The sequence below is a fragment of the Solanum tuberosum genome, unplaced genomic scaffold (assembly GCF_000226075.1).
Source record: "Solanum tuberosum cultivar DM 1-3 516 R44 unplaced genomic scaffold, SolTub_3.0 scf00706, whole genome shotgun sequence".
In the NCBI taxonomy this organism is placed as follows: Eukaryota; Viridiplantae; Streptophyta; class Magnoliopsida; order Solanales; family Solanaceae; genus Solanum; species Solanum tuberosum.
In genome coordinates this window covers 158,803-180,938 of record NW_006239626.1, presented here as the reverse complement: position 1 = coordinate 180,938, position 22,136 = coordinate 158,803, and the positions used below count along the sequence as shown (strand labels likewise).

Genomic DNA, 22,136 nt, shown 5'->3' with positions numbered 1-22,136 from the left:
ATTGACAAATTTTGATCTTGTAACAAATCGGTTCACAATCTGATTGTAAGTGAGTCTTACCATTGCAGTAACTGGCAGGCCACTGACTGACTTAAGAAGACCATTGAATGACTCGGAACTGTTTGTTGTCAGCATGCCCCATCTCCTACCTCCATCCCTGTGCAATGTCCATTTGTCAAGATCGTTCTTCATTAACCACACATACGCTTCTGGGGCGTGGAGAATAAATCCCATATGGGGCGTACATCTCATGTAATTCACTTTTATAATTTTATTACTAAGAAAATAGGCTAAAGTAAAATTTTCAATGATTTTAGAAATAAATTTTGATAAATAACCAATACTATAGAAAAATATATTATAATTATTGTTTGAGAAATATATTAATAACCAATAATATAGAAAAAAAGTATTATAATTACTAATTGGCTATGGACAGACATCATAAACCATCAATTGGTTCATGGAAAAGGTTACGACAATTCAAGTGCCCACTTCTTTGTCCACTGGAAAGGACTCACCGGATGAGGAGGCATCTAGTGACTCTCACCAGCAACACGCCCAAAGAGCAACCAGTAGGCCTAGGGCGAGACATCCCCAAAAGATTAGGAGCGAGTCCGACGTTAAAATTGACACTTTTTGAATCTTAAACATCAAAATGGATCCTCTCTAATAATACACATAAAAAAGGACAGTTCGCCCATCTATGGACGAACTATAACTAACGTCCCTTAACCCCGTCATCCCCGTCAACTCCCAATTCATTCAAAATAATATTACACCAACTTTAAAGGTAGTTCGCCTACAATTCCTTTTAATTTTCCTTATGTGAATTTATATCTCTTTCTTCCTCACGTTATGAAGTATATCTCTTTCTTCCTCATGCGAATTTATATCTCTTTCTTCCTCATGTGAGCTATATCTCTTTCTTCCTCACGTGAGGAACTATATCTCTTTCTTCCTCATGTGAATTCATATCTCTTTCTTCCTCACGTGAACTATATCTCTTTCTTCAATAATAAATATGGGTTATTCACTCCACATTTTTTCATTCATCTTCTACTCTTTTATACTTTATATTTTGATTCTTAAAATTTGATAGTCATGTCTCAACAATTTCAAAAGTCTGTATATTCAATTGAACAAGATGTTTGTATATGCAAAGAGTATTGTAAATGAAAATATCATGAACTTCGAGAAATCCCGATCGTAAGTTTTGGAGTTGTGCGCGTTCAAAGGTAGAAAAAAATCAAGTTGTTCACTTCAAAATATTTGGATATTCACTTGATTTCTTGTAATATTAATTCACGTGAGGAAGAAAGAGAGATATATTCACTTGAGGAAGAAATAAAAGGAATTGTAATTTGCCAATTTGTGGGTTAACTATCTTTAAAGTTGGTGTGATAATATTTTGGATGAATTGAGAGTTAATGAAAATGACGGGGTTAAGAGATGTTAGTTATAATTCGCCCATAAATAAATGAATTGTCCGTTTTGATATGTGTTTTTAGAGAAGGTTCCTTTTAATATTTAGAAATAAAAAAGTGTCCGTTTTGATGCTAAGGAGCGATCTTTACTATGTTGCCTTTTGAAAATAGGTCCGTGACATGCCTACTCAATTGATCTAATTAATTTCTAGAGGCTTTGGTTGTTTCTTTATTTTTTTAAAAAATAATAAAGAGGAGAGATGAAATAGTAGTATTATTTAATTTTTGCATGGAAACAAATAATATATACGTAGACCACCACATGTAAGGAGTCGCCAGAGACCAGAGTGTAAGTGTCCCATTTGTATTATTTTATTTACATTAACAATTGCTTTTATTAATTGACGTATTACCCTTGTCTGGATGATTGTATGCGTTCTATTGTATTGTATTATATTATTAATTTAAATATAATATTTGTTTTAATTAATTTAAATTTTATTGTATTATGTTATTTAAATTAATCATTAGATAACGATGAAAAGATCAATTTTATGTAATAATTTATTTAGTGTGATCGTATCGTTACCTTAATATTTTATTCTAATTTTATCTTTATTTATTATTTAATAATCATATTTCATATTTTATTTTACCTTTTCATAATAGCTCTATTATCCTTCAAATTATGAGTGTGTTTTACTATGTAACGACCAAGAATATAAAACAAAGTGTTTCTGGTTTCTACCAAACCTCACCACCCACTTTTAAGGGAATAAAACCTTTAATGAAGGACTGGTAATTCTGAAAATAACGTCTCTTTTCAGTCTCATTTCTTTTCTCTTCACTCCCGCTCGCTCGTTCCCACCTTCTCTCTGCTTAAAAACCCTAAAATCAATGACTCAGAAAAGCTAAACCAGTTGCCAAAATTCTGCATTTAACGGTCGAATTGGGATTTTTTTTTCAATAATCCCATTTTTGAGCCGTCAAAATTTGCAAGGACTTTATCTTTCCTTTGTAAGTTTTATGCATTACTTTATTTGTTTATGTTTAGTTTAGTATTTGTGAATTTTGAACACCCTTCCTTATCTTTGTTCAACTTGTATTTGTTTAGCTCAATCTTCAGCTAGTACACCTGAGGAATCTAATTTTGTTTTGTAGGTATGTATGTATTTCTGAAACCTATTTGGTATTTTTTCTTATGATTCATCATTAGTTTCCTTTTTTACTTTTTGTGTTTATCTTCTCTTACATGTCATGACATTTCGACAACAACAATATACTCAATCTGATCGTCTATGCACTTGTGAGGTAGAAAAGAATTACTCATTATTTTTTAACAAAGAAGTCTTTTTTTTTACATGTAAGTAGGTTTAAAGATCACATCATAATAATTTGATCAAGTGCTTTCTGTTTCGTCTTAGACATTATTATTGGTATTTATGTCCAAATATTTTGGAAATGATGGCGAAAAGGTTTGCTTGTTGCTAATATAGTCTAGCCTCTCTTCTCTGATAGTTGCATTGATTATGTCAATATACAGGAAATGAGTAAATTTTGCATATTGTGTGCAGGTATGTTTAATTATGGGTACCGTAGAGGTGTTAGAGAATGAAGGAGTTGGGTATGATATAACTTCATGTCGTGATAGTGATGATGCTAATGTGGGAACAATGAATGGTGGCAAAAGAATTGAGAAATTGAGTGATGAGATTTTGGAGGACTTTGATTTGTATTGGGAAGATATAAACGAACGCTTAACTGTTTCAAGGATGGTGAGTGACTCACTTATTAAGGGAATGGTAAGTGCTGTGGAACAGGAGGTGGCTGAGAGAATAATGGCTAAGGAGATAGAATTGACCAAATTTAAGGAGTATTTTCAATTTCATGATGTGGGTCTCAGTAAAACTGAATCTTTGGGGACACCGGTCTTGCAGGATGCGCTAGAAAGTTTGAATTTTCAGAAGCATTTCACTTTATCAGATGTTTTCCGGGAACATGAAAAGACGAGAGAGATTTTAGGTGGACTAAGGAATTCAGCAACAGATGAACTGAAGAAGCTGAAGAATGGCATTGATAGGGTTAGAGGTTCCAGTTCTATCAGGAGGATCTGCTCTGGTTCAGAGTTGGTGGGTCTGGGTGGCATTTTGCGAGAGCGAGAATCTGAAAGTTGGGTTCATGTGGACAAAACAGTGAAGCATCTGAAAATGATCATGGATACAATTTTTTCACGTATGGATGGAATGGTACAGCTGTCCAAGGCATCAATTGAGTGGTGGCAGGAGGAGCATCTAATTGAGGTGGAGGTTGAGGCCATGGTGATGCGGAATCTGGTCCAGAGTATGCAGGAAGGTTTTGAGGACAAATTGTGGGATCAGTATAGTCAATCTTGTGACGCTCGAATTGAGAAACTGAATGAGATCTCTAATCTACGAAATGACTTAGAGGTTATTTTGAAGTCATTGTCTAGTATAGAAACACAGAGTCTGATTTCACATGGGTCGCAGGATGTTGACCACTTTCATCGCATGATGTCAAGTGAGCATGTGACATCTTCAAAATCTATTTTGGAGGGAAATGGGAAGTGGGAGGATTCAAAGAGTGATATACCTGAAAAGTTTGAAGCTGCCACGTTGAAACACATGTCACGGGAGGAAATGGTGGACTATTTTAATAATATGATGACAAAGATGAAGAGAGAACATGAATCCGATCTGGAAAAGAAAACTGATGACTACTTTTCTCTAAGAGCTGAATATCTAACTCTTATAGGAAGGGGGTCTGTTGTGCAGCATAAGAAGGATCAGGGGGAATTTGATTTTCTTAGAAAGAAGATCCCAGAAGTTATAATGAAATTAGAAGATATCTCTGTAGAGACTGAAAAGTGTCCTGAATTTACTCAAAGACCTACAAATTTGGATAGCTTGAAGGATAGAATTGACACCATTCTTTCTGAAAATCGTCAGCTAAGAGACTTGCTTAGAGATAAGAAAAATGAAGTGAGGTTTCTGTTGTCCGAAGTGTCTGCTGCTGCTGAGAAGAGTCTGCAACACTCTTTGGATGAAGAAAACATGCAGAAGCAGATAGGAGATATCAATTTAGTGGTGGAAGATTCACAAATAGCAGCTTCAATCAGGGAAGAAGTGTATATATGTTTTCTAAGGGATCTCATTAGAGAGAAAGGTAACAAAGCTGATGAGTCAAACATGGAGTTCCATATTATGAATGACATTTATAATATTATTTTGACGGAAGCTTACATTACTGCTGAAAGTACTTACAATTCTGAACTTGAATATTCAGAGTTGGAGTGTCTGATGATGCAAGATCTTTATGGAGTGATTTTCAGTGAAGGAATCAAGGATGCTCAGGACAAGCTCAAGGAATTGTACCACAATTATTTGAATGAAAATGAAAATCGGATATTTCTTGAGATGAAAGCTATTCAGAAGGAATATGAATTAACATTAGAGGTTGAAGAGAAGGAAAAACTAAAGCAAATGATTTATCGGCTTGAAAGATCAGTGGGTGAAAAGGAAAAATTAGCAAGTGATGCATCAACTGCTCTAGCAAAGGAGAAGGAACAATTTGAGCTGGTAACTCAAGAGCTTAATGCTGTGAGAGAACATGCAAGTAGGCAGCAAAGATTAGTTTATGAGAGCAATATGGAATTAGAGGTGATAAAGGGTCAATTAGAAGAAGCATTGGAGCAAATTGAAGCAATGAAGGAGGCGATCCACCAGTTAAATCAAAAGCTGGTAGAGAAGGAGGAGGAGTTAAAAGAAGCTGATGACAAAGCAAAGACGGTCCTTGCTGTTTCTGAAGAGAGGCAGTGCATTTTGGCCTTAAATGAAACCAAAGAAATTGAGCTAAGCAAGCATATGGAAGCAGTAATTTGTAGGGTACATGAGTTGTCAAAACTGTTTGCAGATTTTGAATGCAGGGCGAGTGCCAGTCTGGAAGCAAATCATGCTAGGTATGTGTTTCATAATGGTAGTTAATGATTACCTTTTAAGACGCAATACTTTTCCACGTATGGACTTGCAAGTCCTACCAAAAATTTTAGATACCAAAAAGTTCTATCTGAAGACTAGTCCAAAATGGGTAAAAGCCTTATTAAAATATTAACAACCATAATGTCATAAGAAATAAATGATTCTTGAAATAATCCTATATCCTGAAATGGTTATGTCACCCCCCGAGGCTACCCCCTAGACGTAACACGGGACCTAGGATCACGAGTGGCCCCAAGCTAACCCTGAGTCTGACATATATCAAGCATACTGAAAATAACTAAGTAAAACATGTACTATGCGGAAGCTAAAAATAGTGGATGTCTGAACTGGGGAAAAAAAACCCAACTAGTCTAAATATGTAAAGCATTATGCCAAGCTTTACTCACCTGCTTACTGCACCAACATGTGCCCAAAGGAATTTCAGCATTAACACATTGTGCTTTTCTTTATTGTGGTTTACAATCCTACTTTCTATTCATGGCTCCTGACTTATTTCGAGGCATCAGATATCAGGTATAGAGACATTATATCTGGCTTAGGTTTGTATAGTAATCGGGAGTATATTCAACTTGATTAAGCATTAACACCGCGTTTTAATTTTAGATTGGCTTAATCATTGTATACTAATACAATTGGGATGCACAGTGCTTTACCAGTTTCGAAAAAACAACAACTAATAGTGATGCACAATGAAACACTACTACATGTATAGTTCTTATTTAATTGGCATAAATACACACAGGAACAGATAAGTGTGCACGTGTGCACAACTTACTCATAAACCTAGGTCAAGCCAGAAGATAAATTCTTGAAGTTATACTCTGTTGATTTGCCTACAGCATAATAGATCGTTCCAATACTTTCAGGTGGAAGCATTCATCATGTCAGTTGAATTCTCTTGTCAAGAAGACCAATTCACTTAGAAGAACAGTGCTATTGTACCGACAGAGGCTTGAAAAAAGATGTTCAGACCTTCAAATGGCCGAGGCTGAGGTAATAATCTGCATTGATTAGGTATATGGAATATAACTAGTTTGAGTATGTTATATATACGTGTGGCCTGCAGACTAATGAAGAGATGGCTGAGTTAGGTTAATTGAAAATCCAACTCTCGTTAGTCGTTATGATCCATGCCAAAGTGATCAAACTATACAGAGAAAAAATAAGCAATTGTATGGACATCCAGATAAAAATTCCATTTCCATCAATTTCTATTCATTTACATGCTATACAACAACAACTAGGTCATAATCCCAAACTAGTTGGTTATCTATATAAATCATTATATTCATACCAATTCATTTGGATAGCTATGAAGATATAGAAACACCTAATATTGTGTTTTTCCTGCATATCTCTTTGGTTATGCATCTTCATAGTAGTATCTGATAAAAGCATTTTCATATTAGTGAACTCTGCAATGGTATCAAGTGTAAGTTACAAGCTTATTACGTAATTACGAACGTGCTTTGATTTATCCATGCTTCTATACTTTGCCTGATATTTATTTTGTTTGCTCAATACTCAGGTTGATCTTTTGGGAGATGAGGTTGATACACTTCTGCGCCTACTTGAAAAGATATACATTGCACTTGATCATTACTTGCCAGTTTTGCAGCATTATCCTGGAGTAAGTCAAATCTTCTGTTCGAAGAAATCTTATTTAACTTCCCCTTTCAATACAAGTGTTTTGATTTAACTTTTGAGTAAGTAATCTGTTCAATTATCATCTCTAAGGTTTACTTATACTACAACTATTTCTAAATAAGGCTTCAAGATTGAGAAACTGGCCTTTGCATCTGAAGACAGATTTTTTTGCCTCAAAGGTTTCAAGGAAGAGAAATTACGAAAAAATATGTAGTAGTTAACAATGTGGTGACTATTAGTAGCTGCAGTTAAAATGACAAGTAGGATAAAAGACTTTTTCCTGCCGCTAGTGAACAAATTCCAGGGGATGGGTGGAGGAATTGGGGGTTTAGGGATGTAAACAGTTTGACGAATTGCAGTTTCCCTGAAGCTTATTTTGTAAGAGGTACACATTGTATGTTGTTTACATATCCCTTTCATTCAAATACAGATTATTGAAATTCTTAAGCTGATCAGAAAGGAATTGTGGGGAGATTCTGCTAAACCAGTGAAGTAATCTCCTACATAAGGTAATTTCTTTTAGTATTATTTAAATTTGTATGTTGTTATTGGAAGCAGTAGAAAATATTGCTTGGTTGCTCTCAGTTAGACCATCAGAACATTGGATTTTGAAATTTCTATACAAAAGGGTACATATATGTACTTTTGTTGTCTGATTAGTTATTGCTTTCATCTTTCAAACATACGGAGTAAGGAAAAAGGAAACAATTATAGTTATGTGCTGCTTATTATATCTGCAGTAACTTCAACATTTGTCAAGCATTCACTTCTATATATTGGTAAGAATTGTTGAGTTATGCTACTTGTCTTTATTTTTTTTAAAAAAATAAATAAATTACAAGTAGCCAAAAGGCCATAATATAAAGGGGAAAGGCCCAATAATGCCCTTAACCTATTGGAAATGGTTCAAAAATACCCTCCTTCCACCTTTTGGTCTAAAAATATCCTTCACCTTTACCCTTCGGGGTGGCCCAATGGTTTGGGCTTGGGACTTTCATGTTGGAGGTCTCAAGTTCGAAACCACTTGCCAGCAAAAGCAAGAGGTTTACATTTTGGGTCGAGCTGGTCGCACCGGGTTTGCCTAGTGCGGGTTACCTCTCCTATGTGGTTTGCGAGCTAGCTCGCGGGGCTTTTTACCCTGTGCGCACCCAAAGAGTAGTGGCTGCGGGTTTCCCTTGTCATAAAAAAAATAAAATATCCTTCACCTTTGTTTTTTGTTCAAAGATACCCCTCTTTCCACCTTTAGTCTAAAAATACTCCCAACCCAAATTTAATTAAAATGAATTCTTTTACTAATTAGTTAATTCTTTTATTTGTTCTAAAAGACAATTTTTAATTTATACAAATTCTTAATATTAGCTCATCTCAAAATATTTAAAATATTTAAGTCTAACGTAAAATAAAACATAGAATTTATTGTTTACAAATGAAATATAAAATTCTTATTTTTATTATTAAAATAACACAATAAAAATCTTATGATTCATTTTTACAGAATAATTTTTTTTATTTTATTTACGTTTTATACATTATTTTTTTATGTTTTAATTTGTGGAATGATTTTTTTGATTTATTTAGATTGATTTTTTAATTATATTCAAATTATCATGTTAAAATTTAATCATATCAATATTTAATTTTTTCTTTAATTTACTTTTTACTAAATAATAATATATAATAATAAATTATTGATATAATTAAATTTTAACATAAAGAATTAATGATTGTTGACAAGCCCTTTTTTTTGGTAGAAAAGATTATATATTAAATCACACTAGATATTACACAATTTTTACACTAGAGGTAGATGCAATAGTGTAGCAACATGTTGTAGTGTTATTTACAATCCCTGAAGGGGAAAAGTTACGTTGACTATGACTATGATAAGAGGTGATGACGATTTAATGACTAAATAAAGAACGGGTTCTATTAGTATTGTATTATTTTGATAATAAGAAAAAGAATTTTATTCTTTATTTTTATACAATAAATTTTTTATTTTATTTTATGTTTTTTTTTTTGAAATAGAGATAGACTTAAATATTTTAAATATTTTAGAATGAGCTAATATTAAGAATTTGAATAAATTAAAAATTGTCTTTTAGTTATGTAAAAGAATTAACTAATTAGTAAAAGAATTCATTTCAATTAAATTTGGGTTGAAGTATTTTTAAACCAGAAGGTGGAAGGAGGGTATCTTTGAACCAAAAACAAAGATGAGGGTGTTTTTAGACCAAAAGGTGGAAGGAGGGTATTTTCAAACCATTTCCAATAGGTTAGGGGTATTCTTGACCCTTTCCCCTAATATAAATCATCAAAAAGAAAAAAGTTTTGGACCAAGCTCTAATAATATATCAACAAAAGAAAGCCCCTAAAATTGCCCCAAGTCCAGAATTAGGCAACAAAAATATCTCATACAAGAAGTCTCCGTGTGCCGGCACCTCCATGTCTTGCTTCTTGTTGTATTTACAGTAGCTTCAACATTAGTCAAGCATCACCTTACCTATTGGTAAGAAAAGGACCTCACGGAGGATCCAAAGTCGCAAATCCTGATTAGGGACGAGATTGCCAGGGGGGTAGAAGAAGTTGCATGCAGTACACTAGATCAGAGATTAGTGTCCTCCATTGAAGAATGGGAGGTTGAAGAGGCTGAGCCATTGCGCACACAACAACAACATTTAATTATAGAAAAGGAGAAAGAATGGGGGCCAAATCAAGATCCAAGGAAATTTGGGATGACGTTCTGGAAAGATATGAGAGGAAATTATCAAGATGGAAATCCCAATACTTATCTATTTGGGGGGGGGGGGGGGGGGGGGGGGGGAGACTCACTTTGATCAATGTTGTGTTAGATGCTCTCTCAACCTACATGATTACCCTTTTCCCCAATCCCCATCCCAGCAGGGGTAGTACAGGGGCCAGACCAGATCAGGAGAACCTTTTTTGGCAAGGAAATAATACCAGGAAAGGTTATCACTTAGTCAAGTGGAAAGAACTCATCTCAAGCAAGAAACAGGGGGGCCTTGACATTTAAACCTGAAGAACCAAAGTAAAGCTTTGAAAATGAAGTGGTTGTGGAGATATCCCCATGAGACACACTCTCTATGGGAAAATGTGATCAGAACAAAGTATGGAGAATTGGATGGGTGGATGACTGAAGAAGCAAACAATCCTTATGGTGTCGCTGTTTAGAGATCTATTAGAAACTGGTGGCTCGATTTACTTAATCACTCTACCATTAGTGTATGTGATGGTATAAAACCATCTTCTGGAAAAATAGGTGGTTAGGTAATTGGAGTCTAGCAGAGAAGTTCCCTGATCTGTTTGATTTAGTTATCCACCAGGACATAACAATAGCTGACATGTGGGCATTCCAAGGCTGGGAATTAAATTTCAGAAGAAACTTGAATGATTGGGAAATTCCTAAACTAATTGAGTTCTTCAAAATTCTTGAAGCTTTTCAAAGTCTAAAGAATGGGGTGGACAGACTATGGTGGAATGGGCACAACAAAGGGGAGTAAGTTCAGGGTACAAACTTTTGAATTCGACAGTGGCACAAAACTTCATATGGCCATGGAAACAGATCTGGAGAACCAAAGAACCTTTGAAGGTGGCATGTTTCTCATGGTTGTTAGCAAAAGAAGCTGTCTTGTGGTGAGGCAGCTGAGACAGTGGGTCAATTGTTTTTGCATTGCAGAATCACTGACCAACTATGGAAGATTTTCATTAATCGTAGAGGCATACAATGGACAATGCCTAGCAAGATTGTTAACACTATCTAGTTGGGAAGAAGCTGGGAAGGGAGCTAAAAACAGGAGCTACTGGTGAACCATACCAGCTTGTGTATGGTGGACCATCTGGAAGGAAATAAATGTTAGGTGTTTCGAAGACAGGAGTAGAACAGTACAGAAAATAAAAACATCCTATAGATGCAGAAAATATCCTAGAAGTGTAAAGAGTCATGCTAGGATTAGGAGTTCTTTGTTATATTGCCATACTTTGACTTGCTGTAAGCGGGTTTAGCCCTACCTAAGTGCTGAGTTATTATGATACAAATGTTACTTATTCAAAAAAAAAAAACTGACCATCAGTTTTACCATTGAAATCTTGAAGTAAGTCATTATAGGAATATATCACTTTTCTGTTGCATCACTACATGCGTGCTTACAGGTATCTTTAGCTCATATATGGTAGCTCATTAAACTCTCTTTTCTTTTCAAACTAAATCACAAGTAGGTGCTGGTGAGTTCTATACTATGTTTGGTGAAAGAGGACGATATGGGGAGGGGAAGTAAAAGAGGGAAGATTGAAGCTCAATTGCTCCAGGTTAGCTTTTCAGTTCCTTTGAATTTGGATGGAAAGAATAAAGTACATCTTTTCTTCCCTTCCAACCACATCAATTTGTTTAAGACAAAAGGCATAGTAATTAGTAGTTGTTGTAGTATTCTTCGTTCTTTTGATAATCAAGTATCTTTTGTATGCATATACTATCGAATAACATGATAAAACCCAAAGATTATGTCCAATTTGAAGCGATCACAATTGATCCCTCGCTACTGCTCAAAGGAGCAGTAGTAGCCACGAGGTCAACAGGTCAAGTCTTACTACAATTACTTGAAATGTGTTTCGGATAAATAACATCCTTTTTCGATCGGATATGGCTTCAACTGTTCCCGCTGAGGCGTTGCCAGTCAATCATCGACATATTTTAGTTAATGGGCACTTGAGATCTTTCTATTGATAGGGGTATTCATCAGGCAGTTATGCACTCTTTGAATAGGAATCCATTTTCTGAAAGAACCTGTCTTTCGTACTTTGGTGAGTCTTCGAGATCCTTTCAGGGACCTATGTTAGACCCTAGAAGCTAAAAAAGTTTATCGTGAGCAATTGAATAACTGGGTTCATTCATATCGTCGAGGTGTGCGTAAGCTGGCCCGGGCACCACTGCTGTTTTTTTATTTTAAAAAAGAAGATAGAACTGTCAAGTACAAAAAGTAGGGGTATACCCCTCTACAAGAGAAGCATTCATTTTTAGAAGTGCTTTTTCAATCTGATACTGAACTGATCAACTCCATTATATCCTCTAGGTGTATATTCTGTAATCTAGATTACAGAGCTAACAAAAGCAGACACTTCAACATAACTACATTGATTGATTTCCCTTCAAGGCATCTCTGGTTTCTGTCCATCCAAATGGTCCAGCCCAAGCAAACAGAGAGACTCACAGAAAAAAAAAAGTGAGCTACACTATAAAATAGGCTAAGCAGCTTTTGGAATCAAGCTCTTCGCTAGTTGTCCATCTTTGTTTAACTTGTACAACTTTTAAGAGAAGCATACCCATCGTGGAACTAAGAAAGACATATCTTAATTTTCTTGCGATTGTTTCTTTCAAAAAATAACCTTATGGTGGTTGTTGTTTCTTCTATTGAACAGGTAGAAAGTTCAAAACTGGGTAATTTTGTTTTTCTTGGTACTGGCAGACGAATGTTGACTACCATTTGAAGTCCAAAGTCCACTGTAAAGCTAGAAGATCTTGTTGGTAACAAAGACAAGTGTTACTTCTTTAGGAATTTGAATAGTGGAGAGCTTTTTTGCTTTGCTTGTAATTTGTATATTGCTCCATTTTTTTTGCTGTGCAAATTAGGTGAGAAGACCAAATACTAAATAGCTGCTTCTGTGCATTTTAGATAATTATTATTTTAGGGTCTTCAAGACATTTGCCAGCTTTTCTTGTGCATAGAAAAATAGAAATATAGAATATACAAATCACTCAGCTAGTGCAAATTAAAAGAAGTTTTCTATTTTGTTATATTCATTCATCTGATATGTATGTAATGAGACAAATGATATAGATTTTTCTTGATTGTCATAGACATTGATACTAAAAAACTGTCTGAGCCTTTCGAAAAGTTTTACTTGTGGAGGTAATACCATAATTTGACTTATCCCCCTTGAGGTTTTTGGGCTATACCTAGTTATGTACTAGAAGCTTAACGAAATAGTTTGGAAGTTACTCATTTATGTAGATCTATTTTCAATCCGTCCATTTGCCATCACTAGTCCGCATGGGTAACTAAAGGGATTCCTTTATTTTTTTTTGAGTAATTTTTTTTTTTTAACATTCTTTTTGTCTTAAACTAATTTCCACAAGAAGTTGGAAAAATATGTACAACTTTATCTTGTCTCATATTAGATGGACATTTTCTATTTTACAAGGTAATTAAGAAAATATTAATAGATTGATCAACTTTACTATTTTTCCCTTTGTTCATATCAATACCTATAAAACTAATTTTGAAAAAAATATACATAGAGTATAGGAATAGCTAGTATTGAAAATTGTTCACATTCAAACATATTAAATGTAGGGGTGAAATAGGAAAATTTAATTAATTCTATTTTGATTCAATAAGTGATCAAATAATATGAGATAACTACTTTTTTAATAAGATGCCCATCTAATATAGGACACACGGAGTAGTAATATAATGTGAACAAGCATATATCAAATTCCATACAAGGCAAAGACGAGAAATGGTACAAAGAACTTTGGACAGTACATGCGAATCTCCATATGACATGACGTTTTGATATATTTTCGACTGAAATTTGAAAAAAAAAACAAGTAAAACAACACATTAAAGTGAAACTAATAATCTGTTTCTAAATTCTCTTAAATTTTTCTCAAGTGATGTAGCTATAAAGTATCTTTTCGATTCACTATTTTGTGATATAAACTTAAAGTAAAAATTAGAGATCAACTTGCAATACACGTTCCCTGAAACTAGTTTCAATATATGTTCACTCAACTTATAACAAGTGCCGCATATCCATACAAGGACATACAAAGTTAACTAGAAAATAAGCTCAACAAGAAGAAATCAAGAATATCATCCCGGAGGAATCAATCAAAACCATCCAGTCGTCATGTATGGATTTCAGGGGGAAATCACCAAGGAATTTCTTGACCATCCCAGGCAAAGAACTTCCCATTATCACATCTCTTTGTGTTGTTCATGATGCTCAGGAGCTTCTGAACAGAGAACTCTTTGGTGAAAAGCTTTTCATTTGGAACATTTCTTTGAAATGGTTGAGAGAGATCAGTGTCTACCGTGCCTGGGTGCAGCAAAATGCATATAATTGGATCCTTCTTACGTGCAAATTCCACCGACACATTCTTTGTTACTGCAGCATTAAGACATGGTTAGCATGAATCAATTTCACCAGAGGACAAACTGGATGAAAAATTAGAGGCATGGCATTACTATCAACAAACTATGTCAAATCCTTGGTTGCTGTAAAATTTCCAGAATCATAGATCAATGGCATTCTCAGACTTCATGAAGTACCAACTAATCTTAACGCAAATAAATTCACTTCTCTATAATATAAATATAAGGTGATAGAACAAGTCATCTATATACATGGATGAGGTTTGCAATCTGCTGCCATTTTGACCATAAGGTTTAGTCCCACTTGAGGATTTGTCGAATAATTTCAGTCAGAATATTCAGGTACACAACAGCCCAACTTCAGAATTGTCATTATTGACTTTAACTCACTACATCACCTACTGTATATATGTATCTGACTTACAGGGTTCTGGGGCAACATAACTAAAGATAGCCAAAGAAACTAGCTCCGCCCATTTCTGATCTACAAACTTAACGACTTAAAATAATAAATATATATGGTAAACTCTTAACTACCTGATGCTGCAACGAGCAACAGAAAGCATTCAGGTATTATGTTGTTTTGTCAAGGGAGCACAATTCTGAACTCTTCATGCATTACTTAAAACCAATTTCCTTGTGGAATTCCAATGTCCTCGAAATCAGAAAAGAAAACCAAATGTTTGTGGCTGAATATAAGGGGACACGCGTCCAGAAAGATCTACGCATAACATTTCACCAAGATTTTGCTTGGTTTTTACCTCAACAAATATTGAATCACACTAATGTTAAGACATTGGATCACGGAATACTGGACATGCTTGAAGAAGTATATCCCAAAACTAAAAATGTAACATTCCAACATTTTCTTGTAATTGTAGTGAATTGTTGTTCCTGTCTGTCCACAAGAAATGCTACTTGGAAGAAAGTGCACTGCATATCAGTACATTTGCCAGTGCAACCAGTGATCTCTTCTGAATTGCATTATTAGTTTCTTGTCTCTCAACAATCAAAACACAGCACTGAGCATAAGTGAATTTAAGGGTGCCCATGGTTCTAATCATCTCTAAACGCAAGTGTAAGCAAGATAAATAGGATATGAAGAGAGGAGTGAACTTCACACTAGATACTCTTTAGGTAGAGAAAACTTAACTTCTCACCTATGATTATTCGAACAAAGATGAAAGGGGAAAAAAGAAAATGTAAAAAAAAAACAATTATCAATTAAGATTTTCTGTCCAGACTGATACATAAGAAGTTGAAACCTGACCAAGGTGGAGACTAACATGTTTGGGACAGTTCACTCTTCACATTCATCTTGCCTGTTCCCCAGTCCTTAATGGTCAACTGTTCTCCACCCAGCTATCCCACAACTTAACCTGCACCAGATCCCACTACCATCGACTATATAAATGTATGAAAGGCTATTGGTTGAACTGACTGGTCATTCTATGATCATTTAAAAGTGCTCCTCATTTTCTTTACAGTTTCGACTTAGAGCCTATTTGGATGGGCTTATAGCTTTTGGCTTATTTTTGTCTTTTTGGCTTAAAAGCACTCTTTTTATTTTACTCAGTCTCAAACACTACAAAAGTGCTTAAAAGCTATCTTGGCTTAAAAGCACTTAAAATAAGCCAATCCAAACAGGCTCTTACTAGTTCTTAAAACACATAAAACTGAAACCGTTGTTTCTCCTTTTTTCCTGTTAAATGGTCAATTTAATAAGTACTTGCTTCCTAACCATGCAACAAATCCACAATCCTTGTATGCTAAGAAAGCTTTCATTTTTTGCCTTTCATGATCATGCCAGATATCTCTATAAGACATCTGATATCCATATTTCAGTTATCCTACATGGCATGTTGTTTGGTCAAAAAGGTTCATGGAGACATTCAACTTTACCATCCATCAGCAGAAGTTAAATATGTAATTGGGTAAATAGATTTATTTTAAAGAGCATACACTGATTTAGTGCAGTCTTAGATGCACGATAGGAGTGCCACCCTCCCAAAGCATTGTCTCCTATCGATCCCACCCTTGCGCTTAAGTTGGCAACAATAGCAAAATCCTTGTCAGTTCCAGAGCCACCTCCAGCTTTCAGCAAAGGCCACATGTGCTGTTCACGCAAAACATGAACTAAACGTTACATTGTCAAAAGTAAGAGGTATTCAATATGAAAAAGAAAAAGGTAAACCTAACTTTGAGAATCCTCAACTTTCGACATGATATACTATAAAAGGATCTCTTCGCAACACATCCCTGTTGATTTTTTATTTGTTTTTACAATGCAGCATTTGGCAACTCATGAAACACACATGTTGCTTTAAATGCGTGGATCACTCTTCTAAGTTTCGTTATAGTAACTAGTAGATGGCTAACTTTAGCAAGATCTTTCTCCTTTTTGGGGATAAGTCTATCTTTGACAAGATCTTCTATGTGCAAGTCCAACAATCAGGTTCCTATATGCTCCATAATGATTTCCCCTTAATTCACCAGGATAATCCAAATATCCAACTTCATTTGACGATGGTGATCCAATACAATTGACATAAGTAAGCCTATCTTATTATTCAAAATTAACAGGAAACAGAACAGAACTGGCAGTACTCTTTCTCAACTTCTACCAAGCTACTTTTACAAACAAAAAAGAGTTAGACAAGCTATTATCCAACCCTATGACGGAAGAAGCACTAGCTAAAAAATGTTGAAATGGAAACCTTAAACTCGGGATTTAGATCTACCAGCATGACAGCGACTCTGACAATGAGGTTCCTTATGCTCCATGTTTGGTTTTTGTTTAACTCACCAGGTTAATCCAAATATCCAACTTCATCTGATGATGCTGGTTGAATACAATTGAAATAGGACAAAATATTTTATTCAGATAAGTCTGTTTTATAGTTTAAAATTTATAGGAAACCTAAAGCAGATATCTGTCCTCTATCTTAACTTCTACTCCCTCCATCCCAATTTAAGTGTCTTACTTTCCTTTTTGGTCTGTCCCTAAAAAAGTGCCTCATATTATATTTAGTAAGTATTGCGATTCCAGCGTCCTACATTGCAAGTTTAAGACCACAATGACTTAAAGGACTACACAAAGCTTTAATTTAAGGCCACAAGATTCAAAAGTCTCCCTTTGTTTGTGCCTAGTCAAACTAAGACACTTAAATTGGGACGGAGGGAGTATCAAGTAACATCTATGAACAAACAAGAGTTAGACAAGATACTTTTCAACCTTCTGAGGGAGGGACATGCTCAAAATTCTGAGATGGAAACTAGAAGACTCTGGACAAAGATCTACCAGCATGACAGCAAGGAATTTCTACAATCTGAGACATCTCCGACAGATAAGAATTGTGCAGATTATCGAAAGATAACACATCAGGTTATCTTTTCTCCACTTCTTCGTTTAGATTGTCATTTGCAGTTTGTTAAGAAAAGGTTATACAACATTACTACTAACAAAGAGCTAGAAATTGCTGTGTTAAGGGCACATAAGTTTTAAGAAAGATTCGAAGTCCCACACAACACCAAGCTTTTCGTATGTGATGGGGCTCAAGCTCGTGATATGTGCCTAGCAACACATCACGCCCCGGGATCTTACTTGAAGCAAAGCCTTGGAAACCTAGTTTATGACTATTGATGCAAAAAGATCGAAAATGTTCTCTCTTGGAAAAGGGATTTCCTACTCTATTCTTATCTGATTGGTTGGCAAAGTTCGGTATAAAAGAGGCAAATTCTTGCTTAAATTAAGGTGTTTAGCTTTTTCAAAGTCAAGTATTAAAAACGTATTAGCACCTTCCCTTCAAGGAGAGAGCAGAAATTCCTGATCATGTACCACATTAACAAGGGTAATTACTTATTTGTCGGTCAAAGTATCAGGACAAGATATTCATTGTTGAGCAAAACCTTGATTGCTTAGAAATAGTTGCTGCTAAAAAAGAAATGATTCGATATAAGTTATTTTAGCCTACAACATGAGAGAAAATAAAAGACTGCACCTTGATGACCAAAATGGGACCAACAGCGTTGATATCATAAGCAAGAAGCAAGGATGACCTCTGCACCTTACTCAGTGTTGTTTCTGTACTGAAAAAAGAGAGAAGATAAATAATTCACTTCACCAATTCCATGATTAAAAGAAAGGAAAGGACCATTATCCCTTTCTTATCATTATAAGTTGCAACAATGTCCAAGCTACAATTGATAAATTTATGAACATAATACAAAGAAACAATGTACCTGGCTGCAGAACATTGGGTATTGAAAGAACACCAGATGCATTAATTAAAAGGTTTACTGAGCCATATTTGTCTTTGATCGATTTGGCTGAGTCCTGAGAATTAGCATTGTTATAAAAAACCAAAAAAATTCATGAACCAACAAGACTAACAAGAAACCATGAAATATGCAAATGATTCTTTTGGCAAGTGGAGCAAATACAATATTCCCACTTATGAACAAAAAGGGGAAAGGAGAATGTGTGCAAAGAAATAACTACTAAAATATACCTCGATAGTGCTTTCAACTGTCAGATCTAACGGGTGAATGTCAAGGCGCTCAGGAAACTTATTCTTCAATTCCAGAAGCCCTGTTGCTCCACTAGGATTACGACATGTTGCAACAATGTAGCCTTTGTCTTTTTTCTCTAACAATTGTCTAACCTGCACGAGTCAGAAACTCAGGGAAAACCTTGGCTGAGCAGTTAAAGAATATGATAATTGACTTACAATCATAGTCCATTAAAGATTGGACCAAACACAGAAGGCTAGTACATCCTGTCAGAGGAAGTTTTCCCGCGCACAGGAAAGTATAAGCAAATGCTAAATTTTAGAGTTTGTGAGAAAATTAAACTCATCTAGTCAGACCAGCCCATCAAAAACAAAAGGTCATGTTGTCAGATATTGAATAAGCAGTTATACAAACCTAATAATTACTTTAGTTAGGCCAAATTCTCCTGTATGGCAGCCATACCAGATGAGGCCATAGAGAAACTTTTTCTATTCCTTTGTTTCGAACTTCATGAAGTTTGTCTGTTTCATAGTTACATTTCATTTGTGCAAATTTTGGCAGTGGCATGGGAACCAAGAAAAATGAGATGGCCGAGGGAGAAGTACAGAAAACAAAAAGGAAAAGAGAAAATGAATGGCAGATGATAAAGAATGAAATTAGAAATTCAGTCTCTACTTTCACTAGCTGTATGGATGAGGTTGCACTACACTCAATGTTTTGGATCAGTAAAGAACTCGGTCCTTTATGAGCACTCATTCCAGACACCTACAGCCATTTCCCCAATCAAAGGTTTGATCTAAACCCAATACCAGAGAAAGAAAGAAAACAGATGGCAAACTTCCTGCTTACATTCAAGCATAACATAAACATAAGTTTAACAATCATCACAAAACTAAAAAACAAATAGGCAATCAGCTATCTAGTTTACATTTAAAATCTAAGTGCCAGACTCGGCTGCAGGTGTCCAATACGGGTGCTGATCTAGATGTTGGATCCTTGATGATTTAAATTATAAGATTTGGGGGAACGGATCTAAATATAATTATAAAAATATATATAATTATGGTGGACTATTAAGGTCGGATCCTTGATGATCTAAATTTAAGATTTGGGGGTACGGATCCAAATATATTTATTTATAAAAATATGCCAAATTATAGTGGACTATTTGAAAGGAAATGAATGCACGAATTTCTGGGAGCAAGTCTGAATCTGTACTTATTATTAAGTACAAATGCATCTCCTTACTGTCTTTTTTAGTGTAACATGGCTATTGCAAATGATATAAAGGTCATGATAGACTTCTTGAGTTCATTCACATTTTATCATGAATCATGATGTTTGATCCATAACTATCTAACACAAGTATCTTTTACATCTAAAAAATCATATGCCTAAATTGTATCCAGCTTGAATTTCTCGATTGATTTTGGTCAAATTATCCAAAATCAAATGACCATATCTGGTACGGATCCCACACCCATGGTGTGTCGACACGGGTACGATACCGAAGTGAAGAGTCCCTGTAGCTTAGTTAAAACATGCTAGTTAAACTGTTCACATATAAAAAGGGGGAAAAGAAAAGGCAAAACAAATTAAAAACTTAAAAGAAAGGTAAGAGGAGTAAAAGCTCTTGAACCCAATAGATAATCAGGAACAACACAAGATGATAACAATCAAACCAGATGGCACCCCTTCACTCATCAATTTCATGCCAACAACCAACAATGGCGTATGCTCATTTCTAATAGTCTTCACTTTTTTTATATTGTGAACGATAAGTTAAGCAGAATAATCAAATTTTCAAGATTTTTAGGCATCACTTCTATAATGTTTGTGTGTGAACTATCATACCCAAGTTTTTTCATTTACCATTGATAAGCATGTTTTATTGAAGCCTATAATATAACTCCTGCAAAAGTATACTCAATAGAGAAATATTAATTGTTGCATGCTATGGTTTTTATTACACCTTGTTCATCTATTTTTTAAATAATATACGTACCCAGGCCCCATCTACTGCTGTTAAGCTGCAAAATTGTTTGATAGAAATAAGCAAAGACTACACCAATTAAAGAAAGAGGACTAAAAGTAAAAGACTCCAGAATCAGGAAGTCCCTTTTCACCTTTTCAATAAGCATTACTACTGTATTCAGAATGAGACACAGACTTTCCATTAATACCCCATTAACCCCAATAAAGATACAGAACAACCTTTTGTAGCATTAGTCCAAATTATCTCTTTAATCAGCAATAGCATGTTGTGATATGTTAGACAAATTAGTCAATGCCCATAATCTCTGTCTATATTGCTGTAGGTTTAAGTTGTTCATACTTGGCACAATAACTGTCTGCACTAAATGGACCTGAGTTATATCATTTTCACCACAATTGACAGGATCATGGTCCGTGTTACTACCCAAATAAAGAAACTACTAGAAAATAAAAAGAATCACAGAATGAAACAGTTAATCACTTGAAGAAACAATAATACCAGATCAGTGAAACATCCAAGCAGCACAGCACAACACAAACCACATCATAAATATGTCTTACAATTGAGTCCGTTCTTCAAAATGTAGAATACAACTATGCCAATAAGAACAGTCTCTCAAACACTAACAATCACTCTCCCATTTCACTTATGTGACTGTCCTTTACTGAAACAGGGAGTTTAAATTGAAAAGTTAAAAAGTAGATAGTTCACAAATAGACTAAAAAAGGGGGAAAATAGTGTAAAATGCAGCACATAGAATAACTAATTAGTCAAGATAACCCGAAGAAAGTATACTTACAAACTCCAAGCCAATGCCCCTGGAAGCTCCTTGAACCATTGAAACGCCTCCTTCCCATCTCACAGCGGAAGCTAAAGTGGAGAATGTGTACCCTCTTCTCACATATAGCTTCGCCCTCTGTCTTAGAACATTCAGATTCATCTTGTGGTTACTGAATCCCAAATCTAACACACACTCTTTTCCGTATGCAACTGAAAAACGCATATGAGAAATTTGTGAATGTTCCAAGTTTCAACCATAATTCAGTTTCTTTCAACTATTTTTGCGTCTCAAACCCAAAAAAATTCACGAAGACAAATAAGCCACGTCGCTAAAGTTGGGAAATTGCAATTATGGCATTCTAATTTGTTATTTATGGTTGTTGCCTCCCATAATTTTAATGACTTTCTTCATTTCATACCGTCTAAATAATAATTCATGTTTCTATAATTAAAAACGATTTAGCTTTGATAGTCACACAAGTATTTAAGGTTTGTTTGGACTATAATTTTTTTTAAAAAATCATTTCTTTCTTAAATTGTGTGTCAAGTCAAATGGTATCACATAAATTGAGGCATGAGGAGTGTT

At 34.9% G+C, this 22,136-nt stretch overlaps 2 protein-coding genes across 6 annotated transcripts; one reads left to right on the top strand and one right to left on the bottom strand.

The window, feature by feature from the left end:
- The first annotated feature begins 2,224 nt into the window (after positions 1–2,224).
- LOC102584613 (WPP domain-associated protein-like) lies at positions 2,225–12,899 on the top strand. 5 transcript variants are annotated; one of them, XR_001472406.1, is made up of 8 exons: positions 2,225–2,444; positions 2,542–2,588; positions 3,002–5,403; positions 6,310–6,436; positions 6,972–7,073; positions 7,521–7,599; positions 11,327–11,416; positions 12,524–12,899. XR_001472406.1 is itself a non-coding variant. In XM_006366943.2 (6 exons), the coding sequence occupies exons 1-5, from the start codon at positions 2,685–2,687 to the stop codon at positions 7,584–7,586; spliced, it is 2,751 nt and encodes a 916-aa protein (XP_006367005.1). In that variant the 5' UTR covers positions 2,601–2,684; the 3' UTR covers positions 7,587–7,599; positions 12,524–12,899. The 5 variants fall into 5 exon arrangements, 1 of the variants encoding a protein (XP_006367005.1); XR_001472405.1 differs by lacking the exons at positions 2,225–2,444; positions 2,542–2,588 and adding exons at positions 2,601–2,738; positions 12,178–12,327; XR_368929.2 differs by lacking the exon at positions 2,542–2,588.
- A 965-nt stretch (positions 12,900–13,864) lies between these two features.
- Positions 13,865–21,886, bottom strand: LOC102584273 (C-factor). Its single transcript, XM_006366942.2, has 6 exons — positions 21,570–21,886; positions 18,774–18,926; positions 18,505–18,598; positions 18,264–18,346; positions 16,225–16,378; positions 13,865–14,275 (listed from the first exon to the last, which is right to left on the bottom strand). The coding sequence occupies exons 1-6, from the start codon at positions 21,771–21,773 to the stop codon at positions 14,040–14,042; spliced, it is 924 nt and encodes a 307-aa protein (XP_006367004.1). The 5' UTR covers positions 21,774–21,886; the 3' UTR covers positions 13,865–14,039.
- Between the last annotated feature and the right edge of the window lie 250 nt (positions 21,887–22,136).

Bases quoted from the DNA above. Each gene is read 5' to 3' on its own strand.
- LOC102584273 (XM_006366942.2), bottom strand. From the start codon at position 21,773: ATGCGTTTTTCAGTTGCATACGGAAAAGAGTGTGTGTTAGATTTGGGA. The intron at 18,927-21,569 runs GTAAGTATACTT...TGACTCGTGCAG, and splicing joins GGGGCATTGGCTTGGAGTTT to GTTAGACAATTGTTAGAGAA. The intron at 18,599-18,773 runs GTATATTTTAGT...GCTAATTCTCAG, and splicing joins CAGTTGAAAGCACTATCGAG to GACTCAGCCAAATCGATCAA.
- LOC102584613 (XM_006366943.2), top strand. From the start codon at position 2,685: ATGACATTTCGACAACAACAATATACTCAATCTGATCGTCTATGCACT. The intron at 2,739-3,001 runs GTAGAAAAGAAT...TATTGTGTGCAG, and splicing joins ATCGTCTATGCACTTGTGAG to GTATGTTTAATTATGGGTAC. The intron at 7,074-7,520 runs GTAAGTCAAATC...ATTCAAATACAG, and splicing joins TTTTGCAGCATTATCCTGGA to ATTATTGAAATTCTTAAGCT.